We start from the raw sequence: 18768 nt of genomic DNA, 5'->3' as shown, positions 1-18768 counted from the left end.
AATAGAACAGAACCCACAGGTGAATTCCCCATAACCAAGTTCCCTGAACACATATTCTGAACTTTGTTTTCGTACGCCTCCGTTGTTTGTCGTTTCCCTACTTTTCTTTCACCAATCTTCCTATCGCCTCTAAGTAATCTCTACTGCGCACACATTTACTTTCCCCCTGCTCTAGCTGAATTCAAAGGCTTCAAGGAGACCAGTGGTTCCTAAATCGACCGCTTCACATTCTACTAAAACGTGCTCCATAGTTTCCCTAGCTTTACCACAGCAAGCACATGCTTCTTCTTCCTTCTTATATCTCGCTTTATAAGTGCGTGTTCTAAGGCGTCCTGATCTCGCTTCGAAAAGTAGTGAGCTTCCCTTTGAGTTATCATAAATGGTTTCTTTCCTGATTTCGATTTTTCCTCTTAAGTAATTACCCATGGCCTTACTCGCCTTCGCGGATGCGCGAAGGCGAGCGCCATCTGGTGGTGCTGCAACGAACCCAATGGCGCGCGTCCTCCGCTGCGATTGGTTGGCATATTCGGTTAGAGAACAGCCAGGCCGTATAGCACCTACGGTCAAGAAACCCGGCACGGTTCGCAGGAAAAGCAAGAAGAAGAAAAAACAACAACTGTTGTACCAACGTTGTGTGTTTAACTTTTGTTTCTCAACATCGCAAATCGAGTGACCCTTCACGGGAGCCTCCGATGAAAGCCACAACGCAGTCGCTGCCCTGAGGAACACAAGTCTCCTTGTCGAAACGTTAGCTCCGGCCTGAGGCATTCCTTGTTCGACCCACTTGATAAATTCCAGTATTCATCTTTCTCCGAAGTTCTCTATTCTATGGATTTATAGAAGAATGCTAAATGTAACTGCAGCGGCACGGAAACCGCAAGCACAAGATGGCACGTCATCAGTGGCAAGAAAAAAAAGCGTGAGTTGTTTTCAGTGCATTGCTGCAATGAATACAATCGAAGTATTCCTTTCCTTCGTAACTTTTCTCGAACGCGCCCCACTGAAACGTCACGTTTCAACGACCTGCGTCTGTGGGCGACGTCTGAGTGCGGCCTTCCTTTGTTTCGCTCAGGTTCCGATCGAAGAACAATGGGCCATTTCGCAGAGTACCGAAGAAGTGCAAAAAGAAACAAAATGTTTTTGTTCGGTTTCTTCCGCTATAGCCGATCATCATGGAGACTACACGGAAGCGGCGTCATTGGACAGAGGTCGATTCCATGACGTTGTTGACCGAAGTTATAATATTTAAAAAATGTCGCAAATGGTCACCTTCGTTGACGCGTCGTTGGCAATCAGATTTAACCACCGTACGCTCTAAATACAGTGACCTTTAATGTAAAGGTGCGTACTTCCCCTTTTTCCGACGTCCATCACCATAAATGATAGCAAGGTTCATGTGGGTTTGGATGTTCCGGCTATTTTCCGTCAGATGCTACGTTAAGAAAATGTGCAGGAGTAACATGCACTTAATCAGGAGCACGAGTCTCGTTGAACATGCCATAACACTGCATTTGGCGGCGGAACTGCGTAGTGCTAACACTAGCAAATTTTATTCCTATTGACGTCAACTTTAGGCCTACTACTAGCATTACTTAGAGCAAAGAGCACCAGTTTCTCGGATGCGGAAATGTGCCTACAAATCTTACCCAACTTGGAGTATCCGCCACGAGTCGATCACAAGCTGTTCTTAAGTGCGATGAGTTCTGCGACCTAGAAGCACCCTAAAATATAAGTTTAAGGTGCTTTACACGCCGAAAACTACTGTATACTTCTGCGGCAAGCCGTAATGTTTTTTTTTTTGCATTTAGCCCCCATCGAAATGCAGTCGCCGTAGCCGGTAGTGAACCCTCGACCTCGACCTCAGCAGCGCAACGTCATAGCCGCTAAGCTACTACGGTGGGTAGCTGGCATCAAATGTGTAGCTTACAGCTACGATGCGCGGTTTCTGAAACGAGCCGTGTAGCCTGCGGGCTTCGAGTCCTGCCAACGGTGGCCCGGTCGGCCGAAGGTGTTATTTTCGTCCTAGCGCTGGCCCCCAGCAGGATGTGCCATCCGTTCCCCGGAAGACTTCCGGGCCTGTGTGTTTGGCCCTCGACTCGGCCGACAAAGGGATAATCCGGATGGAACGCCCCTGTCTGTGCAATTCCCCTTGGATTTCCCGCGTAGAGGTCTCGCGCGGCCAAGTCACGTGACTGAGCATGTTTACAGCGCGTATGGACAACGGAGTCTGAAATGTAGCCGGTTGTTATAGTGTCCATGATGACGAACTGACAGCTTACTCGTGAAACGCGAAACCACTGGTCAAACCACTCACTATTATCTTTTCTACAGCGAAACGTGCACATTATGTATGTGCGACGATTTGTGGGAGGGGGTTATAAGATAATTATAGCATTATAATAAATATACATAGGGCTACGCAGCAATTTGTTAGAGAGAATCGTAATTCGACTCACCTGTTGAACCAATCGTCGGTGTACCTTGGGTATGGGAAGGGGTCGTTGCTACTGAAGTCGTAACTGGCCTTGGCATTCTGCGAAGCGCAATGAAAGAGAACGCGACGTGTCAGGGACCGCTTTCCACGTGACCCGGGGGGGGGGGGGGGGTAACGGCCCGAGGTCGGTGAGAAGATTCGCTTTCAGAGGTCGCGTGTCGCGTTATCGCTGATACCGAATATGCGCACATCGTTTCGCTAGCCAGCGCTGCCTCTTGTGACTATCTCCGTGTGCCGGTTCTCTGCCCTTTTCGCACAGGTGACTGCCCTACGATAGCATTAGGTAGTCACTGTACATTTTGTGAGCGTGGACCAATTAGAGATTCGGGTTATGGTGACTGAACCACGCAGTGCAATACGTTATCTTATGTATGTTGTCCGAGTGCAAGGTCATTCGAGATGTGCTTGCTTGGCATGGACGGAGAATGCAGCTTTGAGGAACCATTACGTAACAAAATTGAAGCCTAGAAAAGTCGCCCCCCCCCCCCCCCCCGAACACGTGATCATGCGTGCCTTCCACCAACCCGAGACAACGCACGGGTGCGACCGCAACGTGCTGCATCTGCACTCGCACGGTGCAACGAAGACAATGAACGCGCGTGTTACAACAGGCGACAGCAGTTGCAGAAGCAGGCATATCGGAAGAAAATGCGCATAGAACGCATTGGCAAAGCGCTCGTCGATCGAAACCTACCGAGAACAAAGCAAGCACACTGAGCCGAGTCCGCCGAGCGCAGGTTCACGTGTTCTGCCGTCCTTTATTTACATACAGCATACCCACATCGCCATAAAGGCATTACGAAGGGGGGAACAAAACATAACCAATAAGAACACAAAAGCACTTGGCACAGATATACTCATATACGTAAGGCCCAGTGCAATCTTATTTAAGAAATTCACGCAAATGAGGTGAACAAACAGTTTTTCAAGAAATTAAGAACATACAGTTCTTATTCAGGAGCGATATCACAGCATAGAAAAACAAATCACCGCCCGAGGACTCCGTACAGATGGTTAACTAGCGAAGCCGAAACGTGCGGCTTCGGTGTTTATTCCTGGGTTAATCACGACGGTTCGTTAAACGACGGCTTGGTAGGCTGCCGGATCCTCGGTACGCAGTTGCTGCTTGCGCTCGGCTGCACGAACCTGTTCTTGTGCCCGGGCTGCAGCACCGGCACGGCGTAGACGAACTCGTTCCCTGTTCTGCTCGCGGCGTTGCTGATCGAAAGGTGCCTGCTCCTAAAGAGTACGTACGATGCGTGGCCTACCCATTTCGAGCCGGAGAGAAACTGCTGCACGCGCGCTCGGCTGTGACGTAAAGCAATGACTAAGGTAATCCAACATCACCTAAATAGCACAAGGCCTTTTCCCTCCGATCCATGACGTCATGTTATCTGACCCGACTGCCATAGAACCTAATGGGGATGCTCCCGAGTAGGCAACAGTAATTTTTACTCACCGCTTCCATCACGCCAGCCTTGTCAATGGAAATTTAGGGCCAAGTAGTGTGACGTCATGGATCGGAGTAAACAGGCTTTGTGCTATCCAGGTGGTGCTGGCTAATCGCGTGCTTCTCTTTCTCTCTTTTTTTTTTCGCGCATGCACAAGGGGTTGCGCCGGAGCAGTTTTTGGCGTACAGGCGACACACAGACGGACGGACGGATGGACGAATCGGCTATAGCCACATACAGCTTCGCTGTACTAATTCGTTATTAGGCACATTTACCAAATCATTAGATAAACTACCCCATTCTCTTATTTTCAAAGAAAGTTCATACCGTATTCAATTGACAGCGCACTCCTTTTGCCTTAAATATTCTCAATCTATTGAAAAGTGCGAAACAATATCAGTGCTAACAATCTGAAAAGGATTTAATCCTAATAGCACTGCGCTCTCCGGGCAGCCCAATGGCGTTTGTGCTATGTCACTGCGGGCCCCACAGGGCGTGTCAAAGCTTTTAAGGGTGCCAGATATTCTGGCGCACCCGCGTATGTCGCATCCGCATATAGCTTAAGCGTAAGGCTATACCTTGCTACCGCTTACAGTGCTTCGGTCAAAACATGCCACTTCACGAGGGAGAAACGAGCGAAGGGGATGGCTTCACGGAATGTTGGCTTGCGAAGGCCGGCTGCATGGCCTTATGCTCCCGCCTAATTTATTTCCTTCTTCCGTGTTGTTCCTTGGCCCTCACGACGCCTTTGTGTCGACGCCTTTCAGCGGTGTTCCCTTTCTAACACCCCTGTTATGAATAGAATTCAGGTATTGGTGCAGGCATTCATCGAAGCATGCCTCGTGTTCGGAAAAGAATTTGAAGGATCGTGTTTCGCGACATCCGCTGAGAGTTTTGGCAACAGCGCTTACGTTTATCGCGGGTTTTTGTGTCACTTGCAAAAAAAAAAAAAAAAAGGCGCCCTGCGTGCTCGTGCGATCTTCCAGTCATATGTCACCAACGTGGTAAACCATTAGGGCAGAATATAGTGAGGTGTACCCGATGTGTGCCAGACTATAAGCTCGGGTTTGAGAATGCATGTTTAGTGTGCACGAGTTGTGGATAGATGAATTTTACGCGGGTCAGCCTAGTCATGGTTTGCTTGGCAACGCTTATTTATAACTACTAAGTCTTTAACATTCATAAATAATTGGTCTCGCCGCATAATTATGAACATCAATAAATATGGTTTTGGGTGCATTTTTGGCTGAATTTGGCTGTGATTTGAGCAGCGACACATACGCCAAATGAGCTACTTATGATAATTTCGAAAACATTCGCAACTAACTTATGAAACAGTTTAATGGTAACGGTCAGAGCGGCTAAGCTAAACTAATTACTACCCCATAACGAATATATGATAACAACCTTAGAAAAAACGCGTATAGGACGGGACTAAAAAAAAGAACTAACAAAACAAAATAGGCAGACTCAACTCCAGTTGACATCTACGTAAAGCGAATAATTTTTGGTCTGATTGGCTCACGAAACATGCACCTGCGTGTATACGAAGTGTGATTTTCAAGGTATAAATATTAGTGTTAAAGAGCAGCAGCATGTTATACGAAGAAATGATCTTGTTTGCGGTGAATTATAAACAGGCTGCACATTATATAGACACATATGCACTCAGTACGCCATACATACATTTGTGTAAATTTTCAGCGGTGACCCATAGTGTCGTATTGCACGCGTGGTGTTTCCGATGCCTCGGTTTCATCTGTATTGTGGAGCTGCGGATCGAAACCAACACACGCGCCTCAACACACTGGCTTGCCGGCGAGAAAGGCTGTTTCCTACACACTTACGCCTTGTCGACGCATGCGTCCGTGGTGTAACAGTTTTTTCAATATCAGGCTTGTGCGCTTAGAGGTCATGTCTTCGAATACGGCCATCGGACAATTTTAATAAGGTTCACTCCATTACTTATAGCGCCGTGCTACACAAAGCCGTTTGAAGCCAGAAGCACAAAGGTTAGGCAAACACATGTACTAACCGCCAATCGCATGCTCGCTGAATCGCCCTGCTCGCGGCTTCCGCAGACACTAGTGGCACGGATCCCTCCTACTAATTATTGCACGAAACTATACGCTCGAAACGGTAAACTCGTAATGTACTTCCTCGCTACACCAATCCTAGATGGCGTCCATCCTGTTAAACGCGTTCGGCGTTAGAGGCCAGATAGTACGAAAAACATGCCTGGAACTCGGCAAGAAAGTTTCACTTCAAAACGCAGCACGATATCAAGAGTTCCCGAACGCGTAGCGGCTCGAAGGAGCTCCAACTTCTAATTACCGTGGCGATAATAGGCGGGAATTTACTCCGACAAGGTTACCGTATAACAATCCACTTGGGGACGTTCGAAGACAGGAGTGCGAAGTCTGGACAAATCCGCGTAATGCCCATTATCTTCGGGCTCCTCGAACAGCTTAACCGGTGATTCACACGCACGCCGGCGCAAAGTGTCTTTCTGGCAATGTTTGCGTTGAACTATTTAAGCTATTTTCTCTCTTTCCATTTTTACTCCCAGTTCCCTTCCCCAAAGCTGAGTCGTAGGCCAGAACTTTGATTCGGACTGACCTCCCAACTTTTTAACATAATAAATGTGTATCTCTATCTCTCTCTCTAAGCGAAAATAAACTGACAATGCACAGATACGCTTGTGCGAAACAAGCCCCGCAAGCAATTATGCAAACGGCCTCCTTCAACTCTCTCTCATCCGCCCTCCCCTTTTTCGTTTTCTCCTTCCTCTTCACAATCTCTCTCTCTCTCTTCTTCATCGGGGCGCCTGTTGCATCGAGAACGACTAACCGGTCGGGCGGCAGCGGTGTTCCGCCCACGCTAAACACTCGATAATCGCCTCCCTCACACGTGGCTCGACCCCCAGCGGTTGGCGCTCTGCAATCAGACCGGCCGCACCGTTAATGGCCCCCCTATTAATCCCGCGGGTATCGAGTGTACGCCATTACCGTAAGCGGGGTCGGTCCTCCTCTTCTTGCCGGATCGCGGCCGCCTCCCACGAGCTTTTTCACCGCAGCCGCCGCCAGAAACCAGCTGCGCAGAGTCCGACTAACGGCTTCCAACGCCGGCCCGTCTGATGATGCGGATTCGGCGCCCCTCGAGTATACTGCCAAGATCCCCCGTTCCATTTACTTTTCGACACGCTCCTAGAGCGACGCCTACCGTAAAGGCCCCGATATAACCTCACATAACCTCACATAGCCTCAATTTCTTTTTTTTTTAGTATGTAGAGAAACGAATAAATTTTAGTCAGAGAAACTGCTACGCGATGCTAGGACGCCCAAAATTAGTGTAACGGTGTTCGCCAACTCTGAGTGAAATCTGTGGGCTCATCAACAAAAAATTGTAACGGGACGTAAGCAGCGAAAGAATCCTCTTATATTCACACAGTACAAACTCTGGCTTGGCAGGTGAGCCATCTCGAACGTTGCTTGCTGCAAGTGGTCCTTGTAGCGTTGCAAGAGCTGCCGGCAATTGCTCTGCCAGAGTGTTACTTATCGAGTGCGATAAGTAACACTGAAGCCCGTCACATTCCATCTGGTGACAAAACGGCATCTGGCAATATTAACACGTGGGACTTGAACCGGGGCGCAACAGGCTGTGTGTCGTGTACATCTGTCAAGCTGCTGGTGACATCGACCATTATTTGGTAGAGTGCCCTGAATTTGACGCAGAACATAATATGTTAATAGATGGACTGAATCGCTAGACGGTCCCGCACTCAACCGCAAGTGACATTCTATTCTCGCGAGGACGCCAGATATTTCGGAGAGAGGGGCTTCGTGTCCACCTATACTTCCTCCCTGATATAGAGCCAGAGGGTGAATGGTGGGCGGTGTGGGTCGACGTAGAACCACCCCGCGTCTTATGGCAAACTCCGAAGCAATATTTCAGAGATTACGACTTCCGTTGGTAGGCCTGACCTGAATGGATGCAGCAGCGTGAGAGTCTTTGAGTGCTCACCCTTTGTTGGAAACATGTTAAGAGTACGAGATGGTGACACGCCGCCAGTTTTCTTTTTGTTGTTGTTGAATGATTACGCATGAGGTCAAAAGGAGGATTTTTTTCGCTTAACCGTCCTGTTCGTAATTATGAGCTCAGATTCGGCATGACGCCAGGTTACGACAACAGGCTATAGAAGAGGATAACGACGTCCACACAAGAAGTTGGGCACGCTGTTCGTGAATGTGACAATTTTCGGTGATTTATATTTAAAGGAACAACGGAGACCCAAATAAAAAAAATAAAAGAAATACGCTTGAGGAGAAGGTAGATATTCACTTTCTATTTTAACTGGAAGAAACCTTGCGAAAATTTGTCCTGTGCATGTAGGGAACAAATATTTATCTGTTCTCAATTCCGGTGGTAAAGCTTCTAAACAATTATCGCCGCAAGAAGAACGGTGTTACATCCGCGCGTTATGCGAAAGATTAACAGTTGACGCACACATGTTTATTTAAGCTGCGGTGTGGTTCTCACGTGTACCTTCTATCCTCCCACAGCATGTCATCCGACCTCCAGCATGTACCTACAGTTAGTGGCAGTGAAAGATTAAAGAAAAAAAAAACACTATCAAGCCTTTTCTAATGCATGTAAAAACCGAGATTCGAGCAGGTACCATCGATTATACACTGTGTTCTTAGTTCAATTGCTTACGTAACGCCTGGATTGCCGCATTGTCCACGTAAGGAAATCCACGCAACTAGACGTCATGCGTTTTGGAAATGTGTACAGTGTGCGAAGAAACATATGCACATACATATGGCGAATATGAAGAAAAAAACGACAAAGAATAAAAGCAAAGCAAAAACGAAACAAAACCGAACGTTCAGGAAGAATACAATAGAAATTGCATTAGTTACTCAATGGAGAACCTCATATTCCGTATGCCATCCAACGCAGTGATAGATGGACGGCACGACGACGTCATGTCATTGGCACGACGACGAAAACTCAGGAGGCGGCGAGACGATTGGCGGCACGTCACGGACCCGCAATGGATTGTTTGAGAACAGTTTCTGGCGATTTCTGTTTTGAAATTATAATGATAATAATCATAAGAACGATGTTTTAAGATTACTCGTCGCTGGGCTACTTGTATCATTATGTATTCATAATGACTAATGATCGACTGTCCTGTTTTCTTGCTTTTTAACCTCAGTCCTCGTCTTCGTTCCGGGCTCATTAATATTTATCAGCATAATGAGGAACATGCTTGCTGCAGGTGCCGTGAATGCTGACTCAATACTCTTAAGAAACAAGAAATTTTGTTAAGGACGAGTGCGCCGTAAGTTCGAGTGTTTACGGTACCTCCCGAACGCTTACCACACCTAGCTCTTGCTTACAAAACTGTTCTCTCGGCATTGTTTTTTTCTGCGAGGCGCTTTTGGCGCTGCACGTCTCGCGAGTGGATTTGTGCGGGATCATTAATCAGAGCGGCACCGGCAAGGCGGACGCCAGCGCCCCTGGCTGGAATGGCGTTCCCTTAACGCGTTCCGCCCCAGCCAGCAGTTGCCTTTACCGCACCGAGCTCGTTGTATCTCATTACCGGGCGCACATTTCAGTACCAGGCGCCACAGGAATGTGCTCCCTCTGGGCTAAACGTCTCTCTGGACCCCGCGGCGGGCGATGTAGGCGATTACGGAAGCATGGAATGCCGCTTGGTGCTGTACTATGTACTCGATGCAGAACACGTGAGCTCCGCGTGTCTTCTGCACACGTATTACTGCACCAAGAAGTCCGGCGGAGCTTGGCAGTGCCTTCTGGGTGTGTTACAATGTTGGCCAACATTCAAGACAGTCTTCGAGCCCAAGTAATGGAACTCATCTGATCTGGGGATACCATTCTGCACGGCGGCATTTCGAGCCAGTCAGGGAGGCCGTACCGCTACCTTGCGGCCTATGAGAGCTGATAATATGACGAGAATAGTACCGTCGGTTTCTCAGTGAAGATAACGAATCATCGTAGCCTGCTACTTGCGACCGTTACGCACACCCGGCAGCTTGGAAGGACTGTGTTTAGAAAAAAAAAAGAAAGATACCTTATTACGCAGAAGCTTAACATAACCAAGCACATTAGTACCTTAATCTAAATTAGCCGTAATGTCGAGTTCTGCTTCTCGTTGCTGGGGACATGGAGGCAACCGAGTGTTCCGTACCCCATTCAGAAGCGAGTGCTTTACCTTCATATATGTGTAACCATGCTTCTGCCTTTTATTTATGTGCTGCAAGAACTTACATAATGTACAGAAAAAAACATTCTTTCTTTGATAGCTTAGGCTGCAGTGATATTTAGCTGCTGTATCCCTGTTAGGTGGCTTTCCATTGTAGTTGATTATAATGATCACTATAGAAGTAAAATAAATTAATGGACAGATGTCACTTCACTCTTGTACTTGTAATGGAAGACACTGATTTCATCATTTTATTTTCCTTGTCGCCAGCGTTTATTAAAACCGTAACACCTGGTTTTTCACGAAGACGTTTAAATGTCGTGTGCTTTAATTTCTTGAAATCAAGCTATTTTCGTTAAGAACCTTAAACAAACAACCGCAGCCATTACTCACAAAAACGAAACCTTCTTTTGTTAGGTGTCACGCGTACCATTATTATCCGTTCACAAATTGGTCAGTGAAGGCACTTCAGCATTTCACACGGCTATTTGAACAGGGACGGTCCGGGCCCAAAGTTACCTCTTAACAAAGCGTGGCGGCTCTGCCCTAAAAGCTCCCAGCACACGCAGTGACGGAGAGAGCGAGTGACACCAAGACAAAGAAAGAGAGAAGAAAAGCGCGAGAGACAATCACCTCGCGTCCACCAATCAGGCAAGCTGCCGGCGACGCACAAAGAACGCATCGGGCGTCCAGCCTACTTTTGCGACCCTCGGAACAACGTGCACCCACGTCGAAGCCTCTCGTTTATCTCTCCTTCGCGCTCAACGAGGCTCGCGCCTTCGCGATGCCACGTTAGCGCTTGTCTCCATTAATTAACGAGGCCGGGCTAGCAGCGATTGCCCCCTGGGTTTTACCGGCTATAACGAGAGAGGCGGGCAGATAGAGAGGTGAAAGGCACTCACGTAATTGTCCCGAAGGTCCGGGTGCATATAGTCAACCCCTGGAGGCATAAAAGACAGGGCGGGACAAGTTAGGGAGGGTAGTTAGAAAAAAGAGTAAAGGGGAGGTGGGACATAAAGGTGGGCGTGGACGAACAGCAGGAAGGTTAGGGAATAGCAGAGAGAGAAAGGGCGTGCAAGGAAGAATGCAGGTGCAAGAAGTAGGGAAGGGCAAACGCATAGAGAAAGAATGGAACGTGCAGAGGTGTAAGTATCATAGGTTAAGTAAGGAAGATAAATAAAAAGAGAAGAGGTCGTAGATAAATAGGGAGCAAGAAGAAATAGGAAAATAAACAAAAACGGTGACAGACGGGGACGTGGTCGAAGGGGAGAACAGGATAATTAGGGATTGATAGAGACGCCAAGGAGGGACGGGATGAAAAAAATTTGACAAGAGTTCGGGGTGAAACATAAGGTTGAGGATGAAAATGGAACGCAGAGTAGACATTAGCACGACAAAAGAAACCGCGGACGTAGGAGGCCCGTAAGGGGAGCGTGTGTATTGGAGATGGTATAGTAAGGAGACATGTAGGGAAAAGAGGGACAAAAGAGATTAGGTGGGGGTAGCAGACAGGTTGAAATCGGGAAGCAAGGGATGGAAAATAGGGAAGTTACAAAATAATGGAGAAAAATGCAGGTACAATAGGTAAAGGGGTCAGAGAGGGAGGTGAATGGGGATGGAAAGAGAGAACACGAAACCATTGTTAGAGCGGCACAAAAAAACGTGTCTCCAATAGAGTCCCCACGTGTCGCCTCCATCGTACTCACATAAGCTGCGTTTCCCCATTGTTTTAGGCTCGTAAAGAAGATTGCCCCACCGGCTGCGACAGCGCGCGACGAGAGTATTGTCCTCGCGAGAACGAGCTTATACGGACCACGTCGTCTTAACAGCAATGCCCGCCGGCGAAATTGTGCTTTAGAGACGGCAGCCGTCCGGGTACCCTTAGTGTTCGGTTACAACGCCTCGACGCCGGTAACTCGGAAAGAGCAGGCGTTTATCTAATTGGTCGAAGTTCTCCCTCGGCTTTATTCTTAGCCCGAGGCATACGCTTACACGATTAGGAACAACGAGAAATACTGAATGCGCTTTCTCAATTTCGATGATTCACGCAAACAAAACACGCAAGAATGAAAAAAGAAGGGGAAATGATATCAAGCCATCCTTTGTTCCTTCACATTTGCCGCCTTCTCCGTTTGCAGGGCTATACTTAGAGCCGCTTCTGATATATTGGCGACAAAACGCTGTGCTCGCCGTAATAAGCGTTCAGCGATTACGACAAGGTGCTTGCTCACGGGCATATTAAGGATGCTAAGCCGTAACATAAGAGCAAGGAGGCCAAGCTAGAAACTCTTGAAGGCATTTCAAATAAAGTACTTTAATATTAAAGCTCGGAAGAAAACATTCATTCCCTATGCCGTTCGGATTATTGGGCTTAAGACGCCCTGCACGTTTTACAATGAAGTCATTACGAAATGCAACGAGGGTCTGGCCAACAAAGGAGCTTAAGGAGCTGCTGCGACAGCTTTTTGCCCAGGTGTCCCTCCAGTTCCTTTTGTTTCTGGTAAATAAAATTGATTGATTGATTGATTGATTGAAGTGCATCGTGTGCGTTGTTTCGCAAGCGGTGTGAACGTCCCGGGCTTCTGTCTATATATAAGGATCACTTCACGTGCGCTCGCCAGTCTCAGAAGGCCATTGTTACGAGCAAGTAGCCTTGACAATACGGCCCTTCATTTGGCGTAGTATTTCTGGTATTACATAAATCGTGTTGTCCGTGAACTAATGGCGTCCTCGACAGATCGTACCGGTGCGTGCCGGGGCGCCTAGGAACGACGATGATTGGATGAAACGGCGCACCCGGAGTACACCCGTGTGATTTATCGAGGACCGCCATTGGAAACCTTCTCAATCACTCTTTCTGAAATGAAATCACCCGAAAGAGACTTGTGCGCGAGTGTAAGCAATGTAAAGTCTCAAAATGAGGGAAGAGTGACTCCGAAGCTGTGTGGTGATGACCAGGGGACGTATTCTGCGACGATCACTCTCAGCGATAGTGTCGCTTCGGCGATAGTATCGCCATAGGCGTGCGCTGATTGGCTGGTTCAGCAAAATAGGATGAGCTGATTGGCTGGTTGAGCACTACGTCACGCGAAGGCGATAGTATCGCCGAAGCGATCGTCGCAGAATCCGTTCCCAGCAGTATTACACTTATACGTCCATAGTTATCCTTACAATACAAAAGGCTTCAACTATTCATTTAGGGGTTGGCCGATACAATAATACCATTCATTTTTGACAATTTGCCTTGTCGTTTATGTGCGTCGAATCTAGGTGTTCTCTACAAGTATTGCCATTATGATTCCGAAGAGTAAATTTGTGCTTAGATTCGAGAGAAGAATACCTTTCACGACGATTCAGAGGTTGGGTGACGCACATATCTGCGTATTCAGTTATTCTATATTCCAGCCTGAAAATTCAAGCGCTGGTAATCACGGCTGAGGTCGCTCCCTTATGGGCTAGGCTAACGATTGACTAGAGCGCATCGATTAGATTGCTTTTACTTGGCATGATTCTAATCTGGAGGTCTATGCTATTTGGACCGTAAGAGAGATATGGGAACTGATGACCGAAGTATCGCCTCAGTCAAGAAAAAAAAAATGAAACTACTAATAGAAGTGGAATTTATGGCGGCTAATCAAGGCACAAACAAAGACACGTGAATCCTTCGGTGTTACCTTTGTAAAATAAAAATACAAAGCACAATATGAGCGACCTTATTACTAGGAACCAGACACTCACGGATTTTCGTTCGTGCAGGACAGTAATATCGTGGTCGGGTTAATTTTGGTGGGCACAGCGAAGATGCATAAAGAAAGCACCGATCCCCTCCGTCAGCACGGGAGGCATTCTCGGGCGATCACTTTCGGCGATAGCACATTGCTTTCGCGAGAATTCGCGAGTCTCAGCCCACATGAGACAATGAGCTTCTCTGGCACCTTTGTACGACCCTTGTGTGCGCATGCGTCCAGAGAGGATTCACGCAAGACCTCATCAACGTGATGCTATTTCCGTAAGAGATCGTCCTAGAGTACGTCCCCATGCAGTCTGTTCATGACTATTCTTTGCACTGATTCTTGAAAGTAATCTTCTCGCTGGATTTCTTGACGAGCGAGAGACTATGCCCTTTCTCGTAAGACGAGTAGTTGCGCTGGCAGGTCGATAAGTTCTGGCAGTGGCCACATCGACAGTGCCAAAGGACGTGTACAAGTGTACCCATGCCGGCCCCCCCCCCCCCCCTCGCCTCAAAAGGAGATAGAGCGAATGAAAGACTAATATGAGTGCAAAGCTGCACCAATCACAGTATGATATATACACTATACTGTATGCCCAGTGTAGGCGCAACGTTGCCCTACGTCGGTTTCGCACGGATTTATCTAGGCTCACTTTGGGACCTAAACGTTGATTCTGTTGCTCGTGACCGTTGGGCTACAGCGCATATTCTACATCTGAAATGTTCAACAGGACTTGCGTTCTCTTGCAACTCACCATCGTCCATAATGGCTGTAGTAACATTCTTGCCCGTAAATCCCTGAGCCCAGGCGGCCTCAACGTTCAAATCCAACCGGGGCTTGCCGCCGTTCTGGCCGACATTTTTCTGCAAGAAAGAAAAGAAAGACGCAAATGAAAGGACAAGCAATAGAATGCATACTGTAGCGCCAAGAATTACAGCGTGGCGCCGAACTAGGAGAATTAAGCCTAACCGAAATTAAACACGACATTCAACATTCAGCTGCATCTCAACCGAAAGTCTATAGAAGGCAACAAGAGCTCCAACTTCTGGAAGAGAGGCTGATTTTGATTACGTGTTAGAGAGGCAGAGAGCGAGGGAGACGAAAGAAAATAGAAAAGCAGGAAGGTTAACACGAACGGAAAACGGGGTTGGCTAAGCTACACTGGGGAAAGGGGTAAAAGTAGGTAGAAAAGATAAGAACATAGAGAGAGAGAGACTACAGATACGCGATCGCAGCTGGTCCCAAATCCCGCGCACTGTCACTGCACAGCAACACATACAGTACAATGAACACAAATTACAATGAACACAGTGAATCCCTGCACACGACTAATGTCGTTCGTGCAGGTTTGTTTTCCTCAAAGGGGTCCTTAACCACCCATCAGGCTTTGTGAAAAAAAAAAAAAAAACGCAGTGCACAGATAGCGTACGCTGCTTTGAAAAGCTCAGCCAAATGTTGCAGGCGTGCGCGACGACTGGAGCTCACAAGCGGAGCGCGAAGTCACTTTTTTTTTCAAACGCTCTCTTTTCAACGGAAGCCTGCTCCTCATTCCTTTCTGGACGCTTTATTTTGTAATATTGCAGATTCACGCTTCATTTATTAATATAGCATATTCCCATACACGTCTGCTAGTGGCCAATAGCTGACATCAGTCAAGAAGGGTGTTTGGATCAGTGCGCTTTTGCCTGTGGTTACAGCGTATATTTATTGGCAAAGTTTAATAAACAGGACGAAGTAAGCGAAGATTTGGTTTAGCATTTCGATACGCATTAGGTATTTCCGGAAGTAGCTGGCCGTCATCTGCTCACGCTCGACCGCCCGCGCAGGAATTAAACTTAAACAAAATTAGCGCAAGGTCTTAAGATCGATTGATAATATAACAAATAAACGACAAAATAAATATAAATCATCCCTATCAGATTTGCGGCTGCCCTTACGTTGAAAGTAGGCGCACAACAAGCCTGGGGAGAAATGTCCCCAATCACAGTTCACCAATAAGGTTCTAAATTGTCCTATTTTGAAAGTTGTGCTATATGAAATACTTCAAAAACAAAGTGACCAATGAAGTTACTGTTCTCCTTAATGACCATGCGACCGTTGTCCTCGATAGCTGTCAGAGAAATGCGACGGCGATTAATATCCCTTAGGCACATCTGCCCCTTCTTTCCTTTTCTTTGCGCAATCACAACGTAGGGCATCACGCTAGCGGTGAAATCATGGCTCCTTGAGGCGGGAAAAACAATTCCCTAAGCCTCGCGACCAAAGTGCACAGACATGTTCCGAACCAACGGCGTCTACGAAAAGACCATTAGGAGACGACCAGGCTGTTGTTATTTAAATAATCAGAGTGCTCAACCTTGAGCGGCAGCTGCTGACGTTCGTACCGAACTTGCCGAATACGATGGTTGAATTCGTTCGGTCGCAGGGATGCGTTAATGTTCCATGTCCAATGCCAATCGAATAGTCCGTTCTTGGGGCAAGCAGGGCGAAAAGACTTAATGCGAAGGAAATGAAAGCGGACACAGCCTTGATTATCAAGTGAGATTTTTGCTGAAATCAGACAAACACGCCAGAGAGCTGGGCAGGTTCGAGTTTGGAGAAAGGCATGTTCTGGTACGTAAGAACAATGAAAGAAAAAGTGCAGAGACAAACAAAAGGACGACAGAAAAGGTAGAGTGCTGGTTAACTAAATTGGAGAAAAAAGAAGCGTGAGAGCGGCCAGTGTGCTATAGAAGACACGGGCACGTGATTCTTGTGCCTGTTTCTTTATTTTCGTCTGTCATGTGTGTGCTTTGTGTTTCGTACCCTTCCGAAAATAAAAGTATTTCTAAGTCGGGCAGTGTGTGTATCGCCTTCTCATCCTCGTCGTTTCGCGCTGTTATTCGTTCGATATGTACGAGAAAGTGGAGCATTTAAGGCAGAGAGTTGGGCTATTGGGATCCAGCCTTTCTGCCTACTTTTCTGTCGTCCCTTTGTCTCTACGTTTCGGTTTATTTTTCTTACGCGCTGGAACATGTCTTTGCCCAGATATGTATGCGCGAACGAACAAGTGAGCAAAGAAAAATTGTGAAGGCTAACGCAAAAAGGCAGCAAAACATCCCTTAATGGCGCGTATCCAGGTACTCCATCTCAGAGGTATACAATGTGACAGAGAGATGACAGATGGTTTATAGCAACAGAGATTTCGTGCGACTTGTTTCTCTCTCTCTCTTCTCTCTCTCTCTGTATATATATATATATATATATATATATATATATATATATATATATATATATATATATATATATATATGTATACATATGCCTGCTCAATTACACAATTTGTTATCAAAGCAAACCAGAGCCACGTCACATGTTTGTTCAGAGTTTATATACTTGTGTGATTTTAGCAAATACTTCAGTTGATAACATTGCATCCCTTTTCAGTTCCTTCGTATTGACTCTTTTCGTGCTGGTTGCCTCATGCATGAAAAACAAACTCGCTCTGCAAACTGTCATTTTGGAATATTATGTTTCGTAATCAGACGTTGCAATTGTGATGGCTGAGTACCCAGAATCAAATACTTATGCCCGGTGGAATAATTCTGGAAGGTCGGCTCAAAAGTAGAGCTGTGATTGGTGCAATTATACAATTTCTTGAAAAAAAAAGCAAACACACTGTTATGCAAAGGTATGGGCAGAACTACTCTGTCCAGTTCTGCCCCTGTGCATAACATCGCGTTTTCGCAAGATGACTCTAAAGCTTGCGCTGTTATACCTAGCGAACGGAAAATGCTTGACCATTGATGAAACCGTACAGTCGTACGCTAAGATAGCCGAGAAGGTGAACCCGCAGTGCAACCGCAAGTCAGAAAGACGCACGTCCGAGCCCCGCACCACCCCGCTCTTAGGCCGTACGCCAAATCAATAGCTGCTGCCTAAGGCGGCCATTTTCTCTCCTCTGAGCCAATTGGAGGACGCCGCGTGGCGAAACTTAGCAGTGGCGAACGGGCCAGCAGATCGAGGACCTATTACCGCGATGACTGGACGACTGCGACGCCATTACAACGGCGGTGTTTCGCGTACACAAGCACAGGCGGCACTGCGGTGCGTCGGTGGTGATGTTGACGCAGTTTTGACGTTTTAACGCAGGAGATGCTTCCCTCAGCAGCACAGTACTGTCAGAACAGCAGCATCTGGGAATTGATAAATAACTAAATAAATAAATAAATAAATAAATAGACGGACAAACAAAAAAGAAAGAAAGAAAGAAAGAAAGAAAGAAAGAAAGAAAGAAAGAAAGAAAGAAAGAAAGAAAGAAAGAAAGAAAGAAAGAAAGAAAGATGCAAGTGAACCAATACACACAGAAAAGCAGTATAGGCTACATCGGACGAAGCCGGAACGTTCCCAATTGCCAGGCAACGACTGACGTCCGTCGGCTAAGCCAGCCAGGATCGTCTCTCAATGGGCGAAAAAACGTGGTTAGCCGCCGACTGGCTTCTTCATATCGTCCTAGTAATAAACGAGCAGGGACGGCGCCGCAGGAGGAACACAGAAAGGAAGAAAAAAAAAGAAAGAAAGAAAAGGAAAAAAAAAGAAGGCACGCCACATACTCCGGACTCGCTCGGCCGACGCGGTGCAATCATATGACAACGGCAATCATATGGGAAGGGAGCTGGGAACGAAAAGCGTGTTTGCCGGCAGAGTTGCGTGCAAAGAAAAAAGAAAGAATAGTACGTGTGCGCGTGTGCGCTTGTGAGGAGGGTGGCAGACAGGGGGAGTGACGAGGGACGTACGTGCCGTCAGAATAGTACTGTGCAGTAACATGGAACTTAGAACTACAACTTCTGGCGAATCATTCGCGCAATTGACAAAGCTGAC

At 47.0% G+C, this 18768-nt stretch overlaps 1 protein-coding gene across 2 annotated transcripts in view; it reads right to left on the bottom strand.

Moving 5' to 3' along the window:
* The window catches only part of amon (prohormone processing protease amontillado), a 204659-nt gene that overhangs the window by 23450 nt on the left and 162441 nt on the right, over positions 1–18768 (bottom strand). For both annotated transcript variants that reach the window (XM_065454679.2, XM_065454680.2), the window contains exons 4-6: positions 14663–14771; positions 11080–11117; positions 2457–2533 (exon numbers count right to left, since the gene is read on the bottom strand). In XM_065454679.2, coding sequence (XP_065310751.1) covers positions 2457–2533; positions 11080–11117; positions 14663–14771 — 224 coding nt within the window. The remainder of the gene's footprint in view (positions 1–2456; positions 2534–11079; positions 11118–14662; positions 14772–18768) is intronic.

This window comes from Dermacentor albipictus, chromosome 10 (genome assembly GCF_038994185.2).
Source record: "Dermacentor albipictus isolate Rhodes 1998 colony chromosome 10, USDA_Dalb.pri_finalv2, whole genome shotgun sequence".
Taxonomy (NCBI): Eukaryota; Metazoa; Arthropoda; class Arachnida; order Ixodida; family Ixodidae; genus Dermacentor; species Dermacentor albipictus.
Note: the sequence above shows the minus strand (reverse complement) of the source record. Positions and strands in the feature narration are given on the sequence as shown.